Raw genomic sequence first — 18,394 nt, 5'->3', positions numbered from 1 at the left:
ATTCGATGAAAATCAAAAAATTTTGTAGGTCTTGCTAGGAATGGGTATACATGAAGTGTCGGTAGGTTTAGTGTTAAAATTCACTGTTCGTTCCACATAATTTGTGGTAGAATCGAGTAGAAAACGATTCCTTATACAAAAAAAAGTCAAACTTGGTGATAACAAGCACGGAAAAAACGAGATCACGGTAGTAATTAACAAAAAGCCATCGTGAGTTTAATTTATACATATTCCAATGCAATTGCTCACTGTTATAACAAGCACGCTATGTTGTGGAAAACTTGAAAAATATTAAAATGAAACCATCGATACAAATATCAATTTTACGATTCCATTAAAAAGACTGATTAAAATCGTGTTTACAAGTACTGTTTTTGATTGCGAAAAAATAAACTTTGTCAAATTGTTAGGAACTAACAAAATGGAAGCTGAATTTAATTCATCGGTAATATTTGTGATTACATTATTTAGTTTTTTAAATTATTCTTTCCTTGTTTAGTATTCCTATGAAATTATTCGGAAATAGAATAAATAGGAGGTAGATTTAACGTATAGCTATTAGTGCTCGTTATGACCAAGTTTAATTGCGCGTAAAAAATGTGGTATAACATTTTTCCGGTTTTATTGTTCGTTCCCAAGAAAAAAGTCAATTTCCTGGAAAGTAAAATCTCGTTCGTTACGAAGAAAATTTATTCCAGAGGTTTTGCTTATTTTTGGATGACGAATTGTCCGCTTGAGAATGGTTCATTGCAAGTCAGAGGAGAAGCTGAAAAACTAAAAAAAGTCGACGATGAATCGCTCGGGTTGGAAAATAAACGTACAATGCTCGTTGCTTGGCGGCCAACGTGTTTAAACAGGGATGGAGAACCTTTTAGCATTAGGAGGACTGCGTATTGCTTCACAGATTCCTCATCAGACTGAATACTTCCCGCACAATTGATTTTTACCAAAATTACACAGAGATACTTACGTATACATAGTTAATATCTGTTTAAATATCGGGGGATTCTGCTTACTTTTTTATTCGTATTTCGAGAAACTTAATAATACGTCCAGGTTATTTAAAAAACATATTACTATAATTTGAATAAACGTCGCGAGAAATGCAATTCTGGACAAAAATTAGGTATTACATGAAAACTAAAAATGCTAGAAAGCTCCAGTTGGTCTTAACAAATACAGGAAAGCCTTCTGAATACGTCAGTATAGGCAGCCATTAAGTTTTTTCGAAAACTAAACATGTTTGAGACGAGGAACTCTACTAAAAACTCAGAACAAAATTCGCGTTGGACGATGCAATTTATAAACGAAGAGGATACGCGTTTGACAAAAAATGTTTAGGAAGCTTGCTGGGTTTTCCATCCTTGTGTTTAGAGAATAGAAAGCAAATCTACATGAGAAAGCACAAGCGTAATGGAGAGTCCCCGTGAAAAAGCTTACTGCACTCAGCCTCGTCTGAAGCGTCCGAACAGTCTGGGTTGCTGTCGCACATCCATGTAAGTGCCACGCATTCGCCATTTCCCGAGTGACACGTGAACTGTTCCGCCGTGCAATTCTTCGTCCCTACAAGATGACAAATTGATTGAACTGATTTTCATTTCAAAGCGCGACGAGACGCCAGGCACACGGTGCCGAGGCCCCGTTCGCGCGTACAATGGCGACATCGTCGTGCCCTATTTTCCTCGAGAAAGACGAGAGACGTCTCGAAACCCGCGAATTGCATCCCCAGAACCAATTGTATTCGGAAGCAATTTTTGTATTTCTTTATTTTATCATCGTAAACGCCACCTTTCACGTACGCGAAAGAAAAGGGAACAGATAAGAAAGAAACACATAAAACAATAAAAGAAGTGTCGATCGCCAACAAGAGGAGGATATTATTGGAAGCGTTTTTTCTTTTTAATATCTGATGGCTTTTTTTTTGTTATAAGACAACTATAGTTTTGATAGATTATATCTGGACACGTCTAAAATTACACGGAAACGAGTACATGAAATAAAGATAGCTTTCGAACGGAACGAAGGTACCCCCGTCGTAAATTAGTAAGCAGCACAGAACAGCCAGACAAGCGTCTAATTTCCTGTCGATGCTTACGCAAGACACCCCGTAGATCTTTTTTCGCATATTATCTGTCGCGTTGCGCTTATTCGTTTGACCTTTTACGACGTGTTCATAAAATCCACGGCCATTAATACAAGCTGGAGAGTACTTTTCATTCTCGTTGAACATTCTGGTTGCGCAAATTGCTATAATAGTGCAAGCCTCGAATTACCGATGACAGATACGGCGCTACCAGTTAAGGATTAAAGAATGGCGAGATCGTTGTAACGCGTCGGATAAGGCGTAATTATACTTTGTCGAGGCGCGCGTTAGTCGACGATTTCGTAAGCGCGTAGAAATTCGTAATAATAACAGAGAAAGTGCTCCAAAGTGTCCGACTTGTATCCGCCGGTACAATAATTATTTCAGAATAACGCCACGAAACAACGAAATGATAGTCATCCGATCGTAATTGACCAATAGGCGATCCACGAGTCGATTTCTATTTTTCCGATCGGCGAAATTCTTTCAACGTTCCCTCTCTTTGGTACGACTTGGATTCCAAATTGATAAGTACTCTTATCTCGTTACTATTTTACAAAAGCAGAACAGAAGCAACAATCTTTCTCGTTACCTTCGATAATAAGAAAATTATAGATGAAAAACGAGGGTCCGGACTTTGGCGCGCTTTCTCCGATAACAAGAAGATAATAAAAAAAAAAAAGGAACAAATAAAAACGTCAGTCAAAACCACGTCTACGTATATTTCAAAGCCCGCTATTTACCGGATCGATAATTTATTTTCTTCCGGTGGACGAGACGCAATTCCGTTTCGATGGGAAACGAGTTCAACGGTTAAGGGATGCAATTTGCGATTTCAAGACTCTGGCATCTCTCCCCCCTAATAATCTCGTTCGTCGCCTGTTCCGTAGTTTTCAGCCTTTGGCCTCTCTCGTTCCTTCTTGGTCCCTTTGCCGGTTCGTCCAACGATCGACCTAGGACTTATCGATAACTTACTGCGGCAATTTTTCTCGTCCAGCCCGTCCATGCAGTCGAGCTGATGGTCGCACATCCAAATTTTCGGTATGCACTCCCCTGGGCTGCACTCGAACTCCGTTGAGCTGCACGGTTTCGCCCCTTTTGATCGCAATTGTTATATCATTCCCGTCTCTTCCCCCCCTTTTTCTCTCGCTCTTCTTCACCCCTTCCTCCAATCCCTATTTTTCTTTTTTTTTTGTTTTATCCCCGTTCAGCGATTCTATTTTATCGCGTTAATGGGCCGCTAACGCGAACGCGTGCATTATGAACGTTTCATCGGTCGCGCGATTTATTATCGTCGAACGCGATTTATCGGGACAGGCAAATTGGCGTTTCTCTCGTGTCGCTAGTTTCGGGAAGAGGATCGAGCCAAGACAGTGGTTGCGCCCGGAAAGACACAAGCGTGCAATTGCACCCCCAGGCCACAAATATCCACTTTTCAATCGTTGGAATTTTGTCTACACAATTTTCTTCGGGCACGAAGAAAAAGATATTCCGAAATATCTCGTACGACTTTCTTGATTGCTTGCGATCGATGAACTAGCTTCAATTGACCTTTAGGATATTTCCTGAACTCCGTTTGCAAACATTCTGCAAAATTGCTAATACAACAGGCGAAGTTTATGGGTTTCTGATTTCCCTCATGATCAACGCTCGGGTAGAGAAATAATCTCCATTTTTGATGTTAAATAGCACTAGCATTTTGTGTACACCAGCACTGCAAATATCCATTTACATTCGAATGTATGTTTGTTTTTCATCTACAATTCCTAGTATTTTTATTGCATCCACTATTTGTATGTTGCATTGAAAAGTATGGGCCACTCAATTTACGCGTGGAAGTTTCAAAAAACTGAAACAATACTGGGTCTCTATTACTCCATTACTCGACACGTAGTTCATAAGAAAATTCTATAAATAAATACAAGTACGAAAATATTAATTAGATAATGTAGGTTTTCGATCCTGGTTTTAACGTGTTACCAGAACAATTTATTGATAAAGTAAACCCAGGTTTCCACTAATTAAAATCACCGTTACCTGAGTCGTTGCTTTGCTTCAATTTGTGTTACTATTAAAATTGATGCGTATGCTAATGAATCTGTGGCACGTTGTACACCGAATCCTCTTCATTGATGGATTATGAGCTATTCCCAAGGATATCGCACGGAATGTTTGCTCGAAGCACCGCGAGACAAAACGTCGTATTATGAAATGCTATCGAGCCGTTCATTAGCCTTTGACACCTCGCATTTGCACACCGTTATCATCGATTCTGATTTTAAGCAGGGACCGCAGAAAACAACGCCTGCACTGATTGTTCACGGTCTGGTTTTAGTCTCGATATTCTGAATAATTAAGGAAAAATTACGGTCCTCGACGCTTAGCGTGATTTCTAGCGCGTATGTATTTCCCAAAGCAATCGAGTAATTACTTAGAAAACTAAAGTAAACTTTAAAGCGGTACAACTCCTGAACCTCGCTATGTTTTTGTAAACATTAAAAAACTGCATCGAATAGGATGCATTTGAATCTTTTAGATGCATAAAAATGAAAAAAATTACGTGTCATTTAGTTGCGTGTGACAACCAGTAGATAGGCCATTGATTTTACGAATAATTTAATGAGGTGGTAGAAATATATTGACATTTTCGTACGGTATTTTGTCTGTATGAACGCTAGTCACTGTTTTGCTTCATATGTCAGTAATGGTTTATCAAAAAACCACATTTGGTGTAACATTTATACATAATATTGGTTTCGTTGCCATTAAACTTTTGGAAACATTTAACGTTCTCTTTGTTAAAAGTTTAATTATCAAAAACGAGAAAATTTGATATTTTTTAAATTAATATAGAGACAGTTCTACCAATTTTTGCCACGTGCCATGTGACGTTGTTGTCTACCGAATTTCATCTTTTATTGGTCTCCGTGGCTTAATTGGCACTGCAATATTAAATCCGTTGAATGATTAAACCAATCGAAAGGGTTCTGCGTCACGGGTCCGAACAATTAATATTAAAAGCGTAACCTCGGACGTAGCGCGATCTTCCTGAACCAACTCGAACACGATTCGTGATCAATGATTTCCTCAAAGAGGAATCGATACCACTCGACTCGTTCAAGACAGCACAATGAGGAGTTATGTAAATTAAACGCTATTCGATATCGCTAAGGTAAATGCAACCGTATCGACGCTGCTATTTGCAAATGCGACCGATGAAGAGGTCAGGTAACGAGCTACGGAATATTACATTGTATCGTTCAACATTGTTCGTTCCTCGATTAATGAAAATGTACGTTATTGAACGGCTTTTTTATGTGGTATTTGCGATCGTTTTAAGCTCAAAGAGGAGAGTTAACAAAAAAATCACGAAAACAATTCAAGATTTAACCCTTAAATGATACGAAACACAAAAAAATACAACTTTAAATAGTTAACTAAAAACGCCATGTAATTTAGAAGTCAAAAAAATAAGGTATACGTAAAGCTTTACGTAATTTTTCTTTATTAGTTATATCATTTGTAACGTGTTCGGTGAGATTTGATATCAAAATAAATTAAATGTAGTACAGGGAAAGCTGTCGTTCCATTATCTGAAAATTCTATTATTGGAACACACATGTCTCCGTATTAGTTCCGATAATCAAGATTCTATTGTAGTCACAGCACTGTATAAAAGTTCTTTTTATATTATATTACGATTTATAGGATTTTCTACGTGGCAGATTAAAAACACTATGTTCTGATTTGGTAAATGAAATTCGACTTCCATCAACACGCGACAATATGTCTCTTTTGTCAGTGACCGTTATCTCGCTTTAAAACTTTATGCTTTGTTCTGGAATTTACTGCACGGGAAAATTGATGTCGTTGAAATAAAATAAATTGCGTCGATGAACAGGGACGATGTCATTTTCCAAATATTCCGTTCTTCGAAACTGAGTGAATTGGACATTGAATGTTCATGCTGCTCGTCGTATGCGCCGAGCTATTATTTTTTACGGTGAGAATCATTAATACGCTACAACGTTGATTATCGAGAATAATAGGGAAACAAAAACATTTTCGATAAACGAATTTTCGCATGATCGAGCGATAAAGACGAAAAAAAGTGATTGCACATTTTAAAGAAAGATATAATTTGCGTTACAGAGCACAATTAAGTGGACGCATATGAAATTGCCAATTTCACGAACATGTGACGTGTTCTCAGAATTTGATAACTAAAACGTATTGCCAAACGGTATTGATCAAATATATCAATTAACACCTTGAAGCTAGCTACAAACGATACGATCAATGTTTCGTCAATTGTTTCGATACAAAATGACAAATTATGAAACAATACGAACAGTGAACCAAAGTTAAATTCGAACGGGTACGTTTTTTGTACGAATTTCAATTTGATTGAAACACATGACAGTTGTTTGTATTATTAGTATGGACTTTTGGAAAATATTTAATTGGTAAACGTACGGTTTAAAACGAACCTCTAAAATATTCGATTTTTTTGATTATAATATTATTAAAGTATTATTTATTAATAATAAATGATAGCTTAATTAAAAATCTGGTTATCTCATCTGAAATTATTTAATATAGTATCGTGTAGATGTTCAAAGAAAACTGATTTTAATCAAATTTGAATATTTTAAGAGTGGATTATGTAGAAAGATTTACTTAATCTGCTCTGGTAATAGGCTTATTTGAGATTAACATTATAATTGATCAACGTTCCACCGTAATAAATTGTAATATTTCTGTGAAAGCTAATTTTTATTCAACTTTTATACCACATTTCCGAAAATATAGACGAATGACACTTCTCTGTTTCGACAGAAATTATGTTTAATTCAAATCCAAAATCGATAAAACGTACTCAACAACACGACAACAAGAGCTCTTGTGAAAATACAATTCGCTAAATTGTAGATTTTTAAAAGTAAATATACATTTCTGATATAAAAATTAAAATATCAAAAATACAATTAAAACGTATCACAAATAAACTGGCAACATTGGGATAGAATTTTTTGGTATTATTTTTGAACAATTCAAATTTTCTCGCTGTGAATGGTTAAAACTTGTAACAAAAAGTATTAAAACTAAGATAGAAAATTAATTTAATTTATAATATTTAGTATAAGTGTCTTCTATGCTAATGTTACTAATAAATGAATAATAGCGGTAGCGTTTAAGAGTAATGTGTTTTAAAGGCTCGATCTAGCGTTACTCGAGTCTTTGTAGCCAGAAAAAAATGTTTAAAAGGGTCAACGAAACTTCATGGGATTCTGACTGAAGTCGAGCAAGAGAAGAACAGCCGGAAGTGGTCCAGATCGTCGCAAAACTAACGGTAGCTTTCGTTCATGCATCAATCTGTCTCGCCTGCATGAAACCGGTCCGAAAAGTTGCACTTTCACATACCTGTGTCTGCAAGAGAATCGCTTTGCACAGGTCGATCGTGGATCGCTTCGAGTCGCGCGATCGTCTTCCCAAAATTAACACGAGATATTTCGTTTGCCTGTTGTCCCCTTGAGCGCGACATAAATTTTATACGAGATATACACACATTATAAACCGACCAACGCTCGCTTTATTATTAATTGGCGCATTTAATATCCATTGGTCGATATTCGCATGACACGATATTAATTGAAGATCAAAGCATTACAGTTCCATAAGCAAGCATTAATTTATTTATGCGTTTCGATTTTAAGATTTGAGTCTTTATATTAAAATTACATTTAGCTTCTTCGATACTTTCTAATTTTGTAAATCTAAAGAAAAGAAATGTAATTGTAGCATTTGCAGTAAAAGTCAAAATGTATAAATAAATTAATGCTTATATATAAGATTATAAAATTGTAATGTTTGTTTATTACATTTGCAAGCAGAGGCGGGCAAAATTTTATTTTCGCTGGCAGGATATTGATTTATACTCCAATCGACGAAAAGTTTGGAAACAGTAGTGGTCTTTCAGAAGTCTCTACTTATTTTGAAATAAATAATAAGAGACTAGACAGAATGAATGGAAGATGTAGTAGTTTTAGAAATTATTGTTTCATCCATTTACTTCATGACATATTCAAATAATTTTAGGCAGAAACTGTGACGAGGGCGAAACACCAGTTACATTAAAATTTTCAAAATATTGTTTGGCTGGGGATGAAGTTGTCAAAGTTACTTCGGCAAAATTTGCAGAAAATACGTCACCCCATGAAGCAATTATGAGTTATTAATTATAAACACGAGTGTACATGAATATTACAAAAGTAATTAAACGACTGATTGTTATTACAATATTGACCGTCAATATTTAACTGTAAATATGATCCATGATCAAAATATATATTTAAAAAATCTTTTATTTTCAAGCGTTAAAACACTTTCACGATTTGCTGTACACCATCGTAACAAACTATAATAATAAATTTAATCAATATATTCTTCCGTGCGACTTGTTGTTCAACAATTTATGGCATTCTTTCTAGTAATATCTCTGTACAATCCGTCTACTATACACGTGGATTCTAATAAATATTCAATTATCTTTTATTATGTGATTGTTCCTTGTTTACTCGTTAATCGAATTCGCATAAATGTTCAATAGAAGAGGAAATCCAGAGTTTACAACGGCCATTTATTATAGGAACCCCTTCGTGTCCATTTATATCCTTACACAACCCTTAGCAAAAAGTTTCCGATCGTGTACACTAATACAAATTTTATAAAAAAATATTCGAATTTTAGAATGGCTAAATAAAGTAAATAAGTATAAAACTAATATAAGTTTGACCGTTAAGTTTTTCATAAGTTATTCAAAACAGAAGTTCTTCATATTTTCAACCAGAACTTATACAACGGTTTGAAACAAATACTTTCACAACTTTTCCAAGCCCTACATACAACGCCTAAGAAAACTGTGAACAATGATGAAACATTAATTACAAATAACTGAAAACGTATTGAGCTCCTTACGACACTATCTTGATAAATGGATTCTCAAAAAACCCGTTCTCGCGTTCTCCTCGTAACAAGTATAATACAATTTCAAATGTTTGATACGAACTATTGCGTTTTCGAGCCGATTATTCGAGGGCTGGCCAATCGAAAGAAGTACCGTTTCCAAAGTTTCGGTCGTCAATGGACGTCGCGAAACCAGTTTCGAGGAGCCTAATTGGCCGGAAAGTTGTAAATAATCGTTACCGAGCGACGATCGGTACCGAACAATTAGCAAAACGCGAAAGCAATCAGCGGCAGAGCGCTGCTCCTCGTATTTACATGCGAGCCCATTATAATTGAATATTAATTACCGAACGTGTGCCCGCCCGCGCGACCGAAACACACGCGCATGAATATTAATTCTGGATTTCGCGTCGAAATCGGAATGACGCACGGCGCATCGTTAGTTATTAACGCGATATCGCGTTACAATTTACCTCTGAAAAATAACAATGCGTATCGCGATAAGAATTATATCATGCTCGTTGGATCACGATCGTGCCGGGGGTTTGTTCGTTCGCGCGCGCGAAACCGGAGACAGTTATAGAGACAAGCGTCGATTAACGTTTCGCGCGGCCGTTTTAAATAAAATACGCGCGAACGATCCCGAAACGAAATAATTCTGTTTGCTGCCTGCGATTTACCCTGCCCCCCCCCTACCTCCCTTACTCGCAAATAATTTAGTCGTTAAACGTAACAAACGAACCGTTTACGAGATATCGTTTCTTCCTCGTGCGCGTAAGGCTTCGAATCGGTTTACGACTTGCTTTATGAAAAATAAAACGACGCTATTGTTGCAGTAACTCTTGGCGCTCGTGCGTTTTATTCCGTTACGATATTGAGAATTAAATCTCCTCGCCGCTCGACGAACAAAATTATAGGAACTTGGAGCGCGAAGAGTTGCTGAACTTTTATCTCTGTTGTTCTCTTTCGGTTTCGTTTATTCTTTTCCTGTACGTTTTTGTATACCCCCGGGGTGTTTCAAAATTCTAACTGCGCGCGTTAACGTTTGTCTTTGGGAAAAAACGAACATATCACAATAAACAGACGCATGCATAATTTGATTTTGAAAGATCGTTAGACAAACTTGCTCGAATTTGCATAGAAATGAACGATAAGTTGCAAGACTGATGAGTAAAAAAAAATTGCGCGATCAGTCATTTTGATAAAGAAAGTATAATCAACGACTTTTAACTAGCGTTAATATTTTAGAGGGAGCGATTCCTCGTGGAAAAACAAGTTGAAAACGTAGAATAAATTTTTCCTTATAATGTTTCGTTTTCGAAATAATGGTATTTGAAAATTTGTCGTGTACGTGTACGATCGAATACGATTTGGCTGGCGCGTCTGTTCATTACTCACTGTTTCTACTTATACCAAACACTGTGCACGCGATCCCGTACATTTTCGAACTCGATTTTCTTGAAAACGAAGCTTCGGTATGAAGAAACTTCATTCTTTCTTTTCGACTTGTTTTTCTACGAAGAATCACCCCCTCGCCGGTTGTACTACAAATAACGAAACAAAAGCGTTCTTTCGGATCGTAGACTCCCTTCGTTAGAAGAAAATCCGATTATACCTTTGAAGCAGTCAGTTTTTAGACGTATGTTTATTGTGAGCCTTCGTCGTTTTATATTAATTATATACTCTGCTAGTCAGTGAAACTTCTATTAAAACTCCAAGATATACTCTGTGCAATGAAATCCTGGTAAATAATTCCGTTTGAGGCTTCCGAATTTGTAGCCTTTCTTTGTCAGTATTATAACTTGTTTAATCAAGGCTCTGAACAGGTCTGAGCTTGTTTCCAAACTTCTTGCAAGTGTCAGAGCGCAGTATGATGGATTGTTAATCTAGCTGGACAAAAGTTACGTCGACGACTGTTACAGAATTTTTCAATCTTTATTGCAAGTTATTGAAAATAATAACTTAGTTCTACTTAGGGCACCATAAGAAATCTATGTTTCAAAATCTATTTGTAAGATGTATTTACGTCACGTGCATTTATTTTATAATTTTAGTTTTTAATGTCCAAAGAACACGAAGTACAAAACTTGTATAGGCGTTAGACAGTAACAAATAAGCGTACAGTAAACGTGTTGGTATTCGAGTCAACTAGTAACGCCATATTAAGCGAAAGAACCTCTTTTCCACTGTGCAAGATCGCACACACTGGTTCAGATCCGGAAGCCTCGAGAACCAGTATCAACTGTTCGCTCTGTATAAGTAAGTGAAAATCATTTGGGATCAGTCAACGACTGTAAAGCAACGCATCGATTCTCATAAACCGTGCAGATCATGATTTGCACTGATGGAAGTTGACTGTCCCGAAAGGAATCCAAGTCCTATTGGTCAGAATTATTGATCCCCTGCCCCTTCGAATGCAATTAATTATGTCCAAATAAAGTCTGATTTCCACGAAACACCGTAGAAAGATAGTCGAGCGAACCCAAAGAGAACAACAGTATTAGAGGCTATTGCGTTGGACAAAAGCTCCTTTCATTTCTTCGAAAGGAATTTAAACTATCTTTAGAAATAATACTCAAGGTGGACAACGTTATTGGTCCACCCTGTATATACGTGCTCACATAATTGCTGCTTCCGTAAAAGGCCTGTACACTGAGCAAGTTAGGTATTAGGCAACGTTGTATATCTCAGCAGCTTATGTTTACAAGACAATTCACTATCAACAAAACGTATTGCTTTTTTTCTCGACGATACGTTTGTTCATGGAGAGTATACTAGATCTTTGTGCAAATCCATATTCTTATTAATAGAATTAACGAAATGGGAGCTTTGTAGAGGGTTGTCTCCCTGAATATAATAATTCGTATCTTACTTCAAGTATTTCTTATATTTTTGCACATTAAATGCATTCTGTAGTTTTTTGAAAATTAATATGCATATACATCCGCAGTCTAATTGTTACATTTCAAATACTTAAAATCATAAATTGATAAAGATAATAAAAGAAAATGAATAGAAGACATTTTGCCCAAGTAAATAGCTACTGAAAGAAAACCATCGTTTAAACGTGGAAAAGGTATTAAATAAAATGAAACTTACTGCAAACTGTTGGATCCTCGTCCGACCCGTCAGGGCAGTCCGGGTCGCCGTCGCAATGCCACCTTCTGGGTATACACTTGCCATTCGTGCACTTGAACTCCGTCTCGGTGCACTTGTGTATACCTGTAAACCCAGCGTGGTGATGATCGAATCCACCGAATACGAGAACCGCGATGCAAACCAGTTGCAGCAACGTGCACACGCATCCCGACGCAGTGAAAAGGCGCGTCGGTCTCTCGACGAACCGCATATTCGCGAGAAAAGACTTTCCGCGTGTCCCTTGAACCTCACGCGAAACCCGCGTATCCGTTTCTTCGGCGTCGTGTAAGCTCGACGATCCGCTATTAGAAGCTTTCGGCGCAGAAAATTGCCCGTCGATCGTTTTACTGCTAGCTCCGCGTAGTCTCGAGCGTTTACGTAGCACCGGAACCGATAAAACGTCTTGTACACGATTACCGTCGCGGATCTGTACCAGGTCGAGTCAACGAGGCAACAGTACGGAGATAGCACGAAACAACACCGAGAGCATCTATTCAGAGCATCTTTCGAGCTTCATTGGTCTCGTATATCTTCGAATAAAATCCTCGCCTCGAATCTTCGAACCGCCAGTCCCTATCCGAGTCACGATACTCTGGTCCTTTTCTTCTGGGTCTCCTGGCGGATTACTCGGACCACTTTCAAGTCCAAACGATCGTCCGCGAACCAACGATTTTCCAATAAATCGGCTCGCTTCTCGCCGACGACAGAATCCTACGCGAAACTCCGACTTATCCTGTCCCTTCCTGCTGTATCTCTCGTGGAATCACTGATCGAAGGCAACGAGCATGTTTTCCCTCGAAACTTTTCCTCCTCGGGGAGCAAAACCCTGTTCGAATGGTAATTCTCCGCCACTCGCGACGCGAACGGATCAGAAATCGCTATCGGGGTTCCCCGAATCGAGTGTTGCTCCGGAGACGGCGATGCACTCACGATGGCGGCTGCGAATGGTTTAAGCCAGAAGCCGAGTAAACGGGCCCCTATATATGGGTCTCAGGACGGACACGCGATACTGCCGAGTGCACCAACCACCATCGGCGGGAGGGGAGAGAACGAATCGAACGCAATTGTTATATTCCTTTTTGCGTGTCTAACAGAAAGCAACCGCCATTTCGCTGAATCAGGAAATACGAGCGTGGCTCGTACGATCAAGAACCGCGATGAGCCCGATTAAGTGGCAATGAAACAGTTTCGCGTCCCACGCAATCCGTGGCTATTACAGCGTCAGAACGCTTTCGCTGGGAGAAAGAGGGAAATAAAGTGAAGGGTGGGGGAAGAGAACGCGTCCACTTTGGAGCGCTTTGTTTCCATCGACGGAAATTAAACGGAGGACTATCGTTCGACCATCATTCGGCGTCGATGGATTTCGTTTTTGATGTATATTACTATTGTTCGATTTTTGGTTGCTTTCCGTTCAAGCTCCGCGCCATTGCATTTAATAGTTTTGCTTCCGACGTATGGCAAAAAGCAAAAGTGAACAATTTTTTAAAAAAATTTTATTTTCGTTACAATGGCTCGATAAAACAAATTTGTGGAAAGGTGAATATAATCTGCAAGAGGGTTAATTTGGAGAGTAAAACCTGTTGCGCGAATAAGTTAAAATGTATGTTTTTTTTTTATCGGTGTTTCTATTCCGAACGCTCGAGTCTGGTTTACAGCAGCGCGACATCCGAGCATGCATGGAAGTCGAATCGCCTGTTTAGGCTGAACCCAGATACTCTAACTCAACTTCTCGGTTAACCAGATATGTCGATGGAACGCACGCGGCAACACAAACAACGACGGCTCGTATGGCCTCGAACTAGGTTTCGCGAAACGTAACCGAGCTTGAATGGAAAATATTCCGATGTTAAAATCTGATATTAAGCCCGAGCCGAGCCCTCGAGAGTTCGAAACAAAACTTTCGTACGGAACAAAGGGGGAACGAAGTCATTTAGGAATCTCGAAAGGATCGTTTCGCTTCGTTCCATTGAATTTTAATAGAGCGATACGCGACGCGCCTCCGCTCGAAACGTGATCGACGCAAGAGCAACGGACGAATGTATTTCAGGAGGTCGATCCGCGGCGTATCGATAACGACGGTCTACTTTTTTTCATCCTGCCCCTCGTCTACGAATGTTTAGTCGCGAAACGTGGATTGGAAATACATAGTTGCGCAATTAGACTGAAGAGCAGATAGAACCGGAATTCAGGAAGTCTGGAAGAAGTGACGACGTAACTGACCGCGCGCGAAATCGCGTCGCGTTTGAGACAGTTGTTGAAACCTCTCAGAGGAAAAATTGCTAGAGGAAAATTTCGTTGATCGAAGAAAGAAATCGAGAATCGAAATACAGGAAGTCGAGCACGAGGGACGGGAATACGACGAGACGATCAATATGTGTACAGTTTCGTCTGTTTCAATCGGAGACGCAATATGAAACAAGATTCTTGCGGTTCGTAGTCCACCCCGGTGGTCTTTTCGAGCGTTACCGCACGATACAATGAGTATTATATGATTAATAAACGCGCGAAACTCAAGAAATGCTATTGGGTTGTTGCATATGAAATGATTTTCTAGAGAAAGGACGATGACAAGAATAAACGAATCTTGAAGCATACTTTAGGCGTTATCGAACCATGTTATTTAATCAATATATCTGTTATTTTACTATCAGAGAAGGTGCAGCATGCGTGGAATACCAAACCATCTAAAAAACTATTAACGTTATATAATTGCCAACATAGCAAATGGGACTATAACTCGAAACAAAATTGAGGATTTAAATTGTTAAAACTTATGGAGAACCTAAAACTATCTCTCAAGAATATTTCTCGAGGAGACCATAAAAATTTTACGAAGACGATACTAAAAAATACGGTCGAATTTATTTAGAATAAAAACGCTTGGACTCTCCGATCACAATACAGTAAATTTTCGATTATCCGGCATACTCGGGACTGGAGCAATGTCGGAAAATGAAACATGCCAGATAATTGAACTATACATACATATGAAGTGATAAAAACGAGGAATTGGACCATTTTTATGGGGTTTTTCTCACTTTACGGGGTTAAGGAACAACATATCGGACATTCTTAGAATTTCTACATATTCTTTACCAAAATACGCGTTGTTTGCATTTTGAAACATTAAAATTCTCCAATCCATTCAGTAGTTATGATGTTTTAAACAAACACATGTTTCGTATCATTTCTGACTACATATTATATTTTCGGTAAGGAATTTTTTTCTCGAAAATGCGTAGGATTTTGGGGGTATATGTACTCACCAAAAATAATTGTAATTGACCCCTGCAACTAAATATAATTTTTTTAAAACGATTTAAAATTTTTTAATTTCAGCGAAAAATTTCATACCTTCTCGAATTATTTTCTAGAAAGTGGGTAAGATTTCGGGGGTATGTCTATTGACCAAAAACGATTATAATTGACCCTAGCAACCAAAAGTAATTTTTTTAGAACGATTTGAAATTTTTTAATTTTGTCGAAAAATTTCATACCTTCTCGAATTATTTTCTAGAAAGTGGGTAGGATTTCGAGGGTATGTATATTGACCAAAAACGATTATAATTGACCCTAGCAACCAAAAGTAATTTTTTTAGAACGATTTGAAATTTTTTAATTTCGTCGAAAAATTTCTCCACCTATCCCTGTATTAATAATATTGTTTTATTTTAACTGATTTTGTCACGACCGCCGCGAGTCGAATATCTGTCGACACGAACCTCGAGGATCGCCCCTTCAATTAAATTGGATGTGTAACGTGAAAACGCAAAAAAAAAGCGTCGTATGGAGATCGATCTTCGACGTTGAATTTCACGAGCGATGATGCCTCGAAAGTGAAATCGTTCTGCTTCGAGCGAGGAATTCCCGGCGTGCATCTGAATTGAAAAACCGGCGCGCAGGGCAACAGGAAGTTGAACGGTTTACGATAGAATGCAGACGACGAAGTGGAGGCAATCGGCGATAGGTAACACGATTCTATCGGTTTCAATCGGAGACGCAGTACGGAACGAGATTCTTGTGGACGGAAACTTGCCACTCGTCCGTCCTTCCTTTAACGGATCGCCACCCCTTGGTGCGCCGTTTATGTGTGTCGCAGCCCAGTGGCGTACTCGGAGAGCTAGGAAGCAATTTCGCCATCCCCTCCGCTACAAATATCCATTTTTTAATCATTAAAATGAAAAAAATAAAAGAAAGGGACGATTCCTCGTACAAAAGTAAATCGAAAATACAGGGTATCCGTACGCAACCGGCGAAAAAATCCTCCGGAGCTTCAAATTGTTTCGAGTAATGCAATTGCTTTCGTTTCAGTAATTCTCTAAAACTTGAAACGATTCATGAGCTTTACCGAGTCTTTATGAATATTTATCCAGGCGCATTTTCATGTATTCAAATTTTATCGTCAAATGTGTCGTTACGTAAATGCCTCACACAAACAGTTTTTCCTTTTACCAATCTATGACAAGAAATTAATGAAAATTATTTCTTTCGGATTTATAGCTTTTTACAATTATCACGACTGAGCTATTCACGAATTTGTGTTTCTATTTCATAATGATTTTAAATTTATAAACGTTAATATTTTATTTTTACTCTTCCGGGTAGTGCTAAAACGAATGGTCGAAACGTGATGATAAATAAAAATATTTTTATGGAAATTGTGAATATTATCGAAGTGAACAAAAGAAATAAATTTCCCTTTGTTTTAATGGTATAAGTAACAGTTAAGAACTGTAAGCGTTTAGCTATTCTAATCGAGGAATCTTTTCCTTAAAATACTTGACAGTTTAACATGTTGCAACATGTCAAAGTCAGTGTACTGATTTGTGCGGAAAGAGATGGATCGTTTATATCGCGTATTCTTCATTCAGCTTGGATAACGAGTGTTCCGTTATTAACGGGGTCACTCGTGTCGTACCATTTTTAACCAGTTCAACCTCGAAACTATTTATTTCCTGTCGATCGAATAAACTCGTTGCTACACGCTCCCAATTTCGAATTACTAATTGCTGTTAAATCCGTGATTACGCGAAAATGGCGTTTGAAATGCGCTACGGTTATCAAGCAGGCACGTCCAATATTTTCCAAACTTTACACTGGCAAGGGAGACGCGATCCGATATCGCGAAATTATCGATTCATCGAGTGGAACGTTCACTTTTTTCTCCTATTCGTTTATTTGTTTAACGTCGCATCAGCTTAAAAGCCATTAAAAGCAAATGAAAGTTATATTTTTAACTTTCAATATAAATCCCAGATGAATTTAACGAGTATATAATTGCATTTTATCGCTCTTATTAATCGTAACAGATTGCTCTTCTTAGTTTATTTATCAAATAATCGTTCGCGTTATCTGTGCATCTCAATTCCAATGATTCAAGTAAATAAATAAAGACACGAAGAAACGGTGAAAGTTGAGTTGCGATTAAGTAACAGGAAAATTCCTATCGATTTCCGCGATTGCCTTGCTCTTCATTCCCCTTCTTTTTCCAGAAACATTATCTCTGCTTCGGCTTAAATTCAACGTTTTGTTAGAAATTTTGTTCCATGGTGTACTGCGACAGTGGACCAAGAATTGCGTATGCTCGAAAGTAAAGGTGAAATAAACGCATTTCCGTCGTGAATAGGTAATTTACTTGGGCGTCGACGATAATTATTATCACGTTCAAGTCTTTCAAGCTATCGAACGTTCCCTTCCAATAACCTAGTTGAATGCTCGTACAATTTCAAACGAGATTAAGAAATTGCAAAATGCACGGCGCCGAGCATTATAACGATTCTTTTTTTTCCCCTCCATGCAATTAACAGCAGCATTCTATCGTCGCGAGAGCGCGCAAAAAACGTGCCTTTTAAAAAGAAGAAGCGAATATTAAATAACGATTATCGATGGAGAACCATGACACGGAAGAAAAATGTTTGCCGAACTTTCTTTTAAACGAAGATTGCACGTTGCTGCGTTTGATTCGACCAATTTTTTGCTCGTGCAGTTGAAATTGCGCAAAACGGAACTACCTGCACGCGAATCAGATTTAATATTATTCAACGGCCGGTAGAAAAACGATTTCCAGAATTCTGAAAGTTTTTCAAAAGCAGAGTTTTATCGTCGGACGCCAGCCTTCGTCACCGAACAAACAAAACGTTACGCGTCGACTGATAAAAGATATACGGAGCGTTACAAAAAGGAGGTTCAAAATTAAAATGTTCTATT

At 38.0% G+C, this 18,394-nt stretch overlaps 1 protein-coding gene across 4 annotated transcripts in view; it reads right to left on the bottom strand.

Annotated features, from left to right (window-relative positions):
• The window catches only part of LOC143350123 (low-density lipoprotein receptor), a 49,722-nt gene that overhangs the window by 14,546 nt on the left and 16,782 nt on the right, over positions 1 to 18,394 (bottom strand). For 2 of the 4 annotated variants that reach the window (XM_076781968.1, XM_076781969.1), the window contains exons 3-5: positions 12,149 to 12,271; positions 3,059 to 3,178; positions 1,441 to 1,563 (exon numbers count right to left, since the gene is read on the bottom strand). In XM_076781968.1, coding sequence (XP_076638083.1) covers positions 1,441 to 1,563; positions 3,059 to 3,178; positions 12,149 to 12,271 — 366 coding nt within the window. The remainder of the gene's footprint in view (positions 1 to 1,440; positions 1,564 to 3,058; positions 3,179 to 12,148; positions 12,272 to 18,394) is intronic. The other 2 variants (XM_076781970.1, XM_076781971.1) reach the window with 2 other exon arrangements.

Source organism: Colletes latitarsis, chromosome 14 (genome assembly GCF_051014445.1).
Source record: "Colletes latitarsis isolate SP2378_abdomen chromosome 14, iyColLati1, whole genome shotgun sequence".
Lineage (NCBI taxonomy): Eukaryota > Metazoa > Arthropoda > Insecta > Hymenoptera > Colletidae > Colletes > Colletes latitarsis.
Note: the sequence above shows the minus strand (reverse complement) of the source record. Positions and strands in the feature narration are given on the sequence as shown.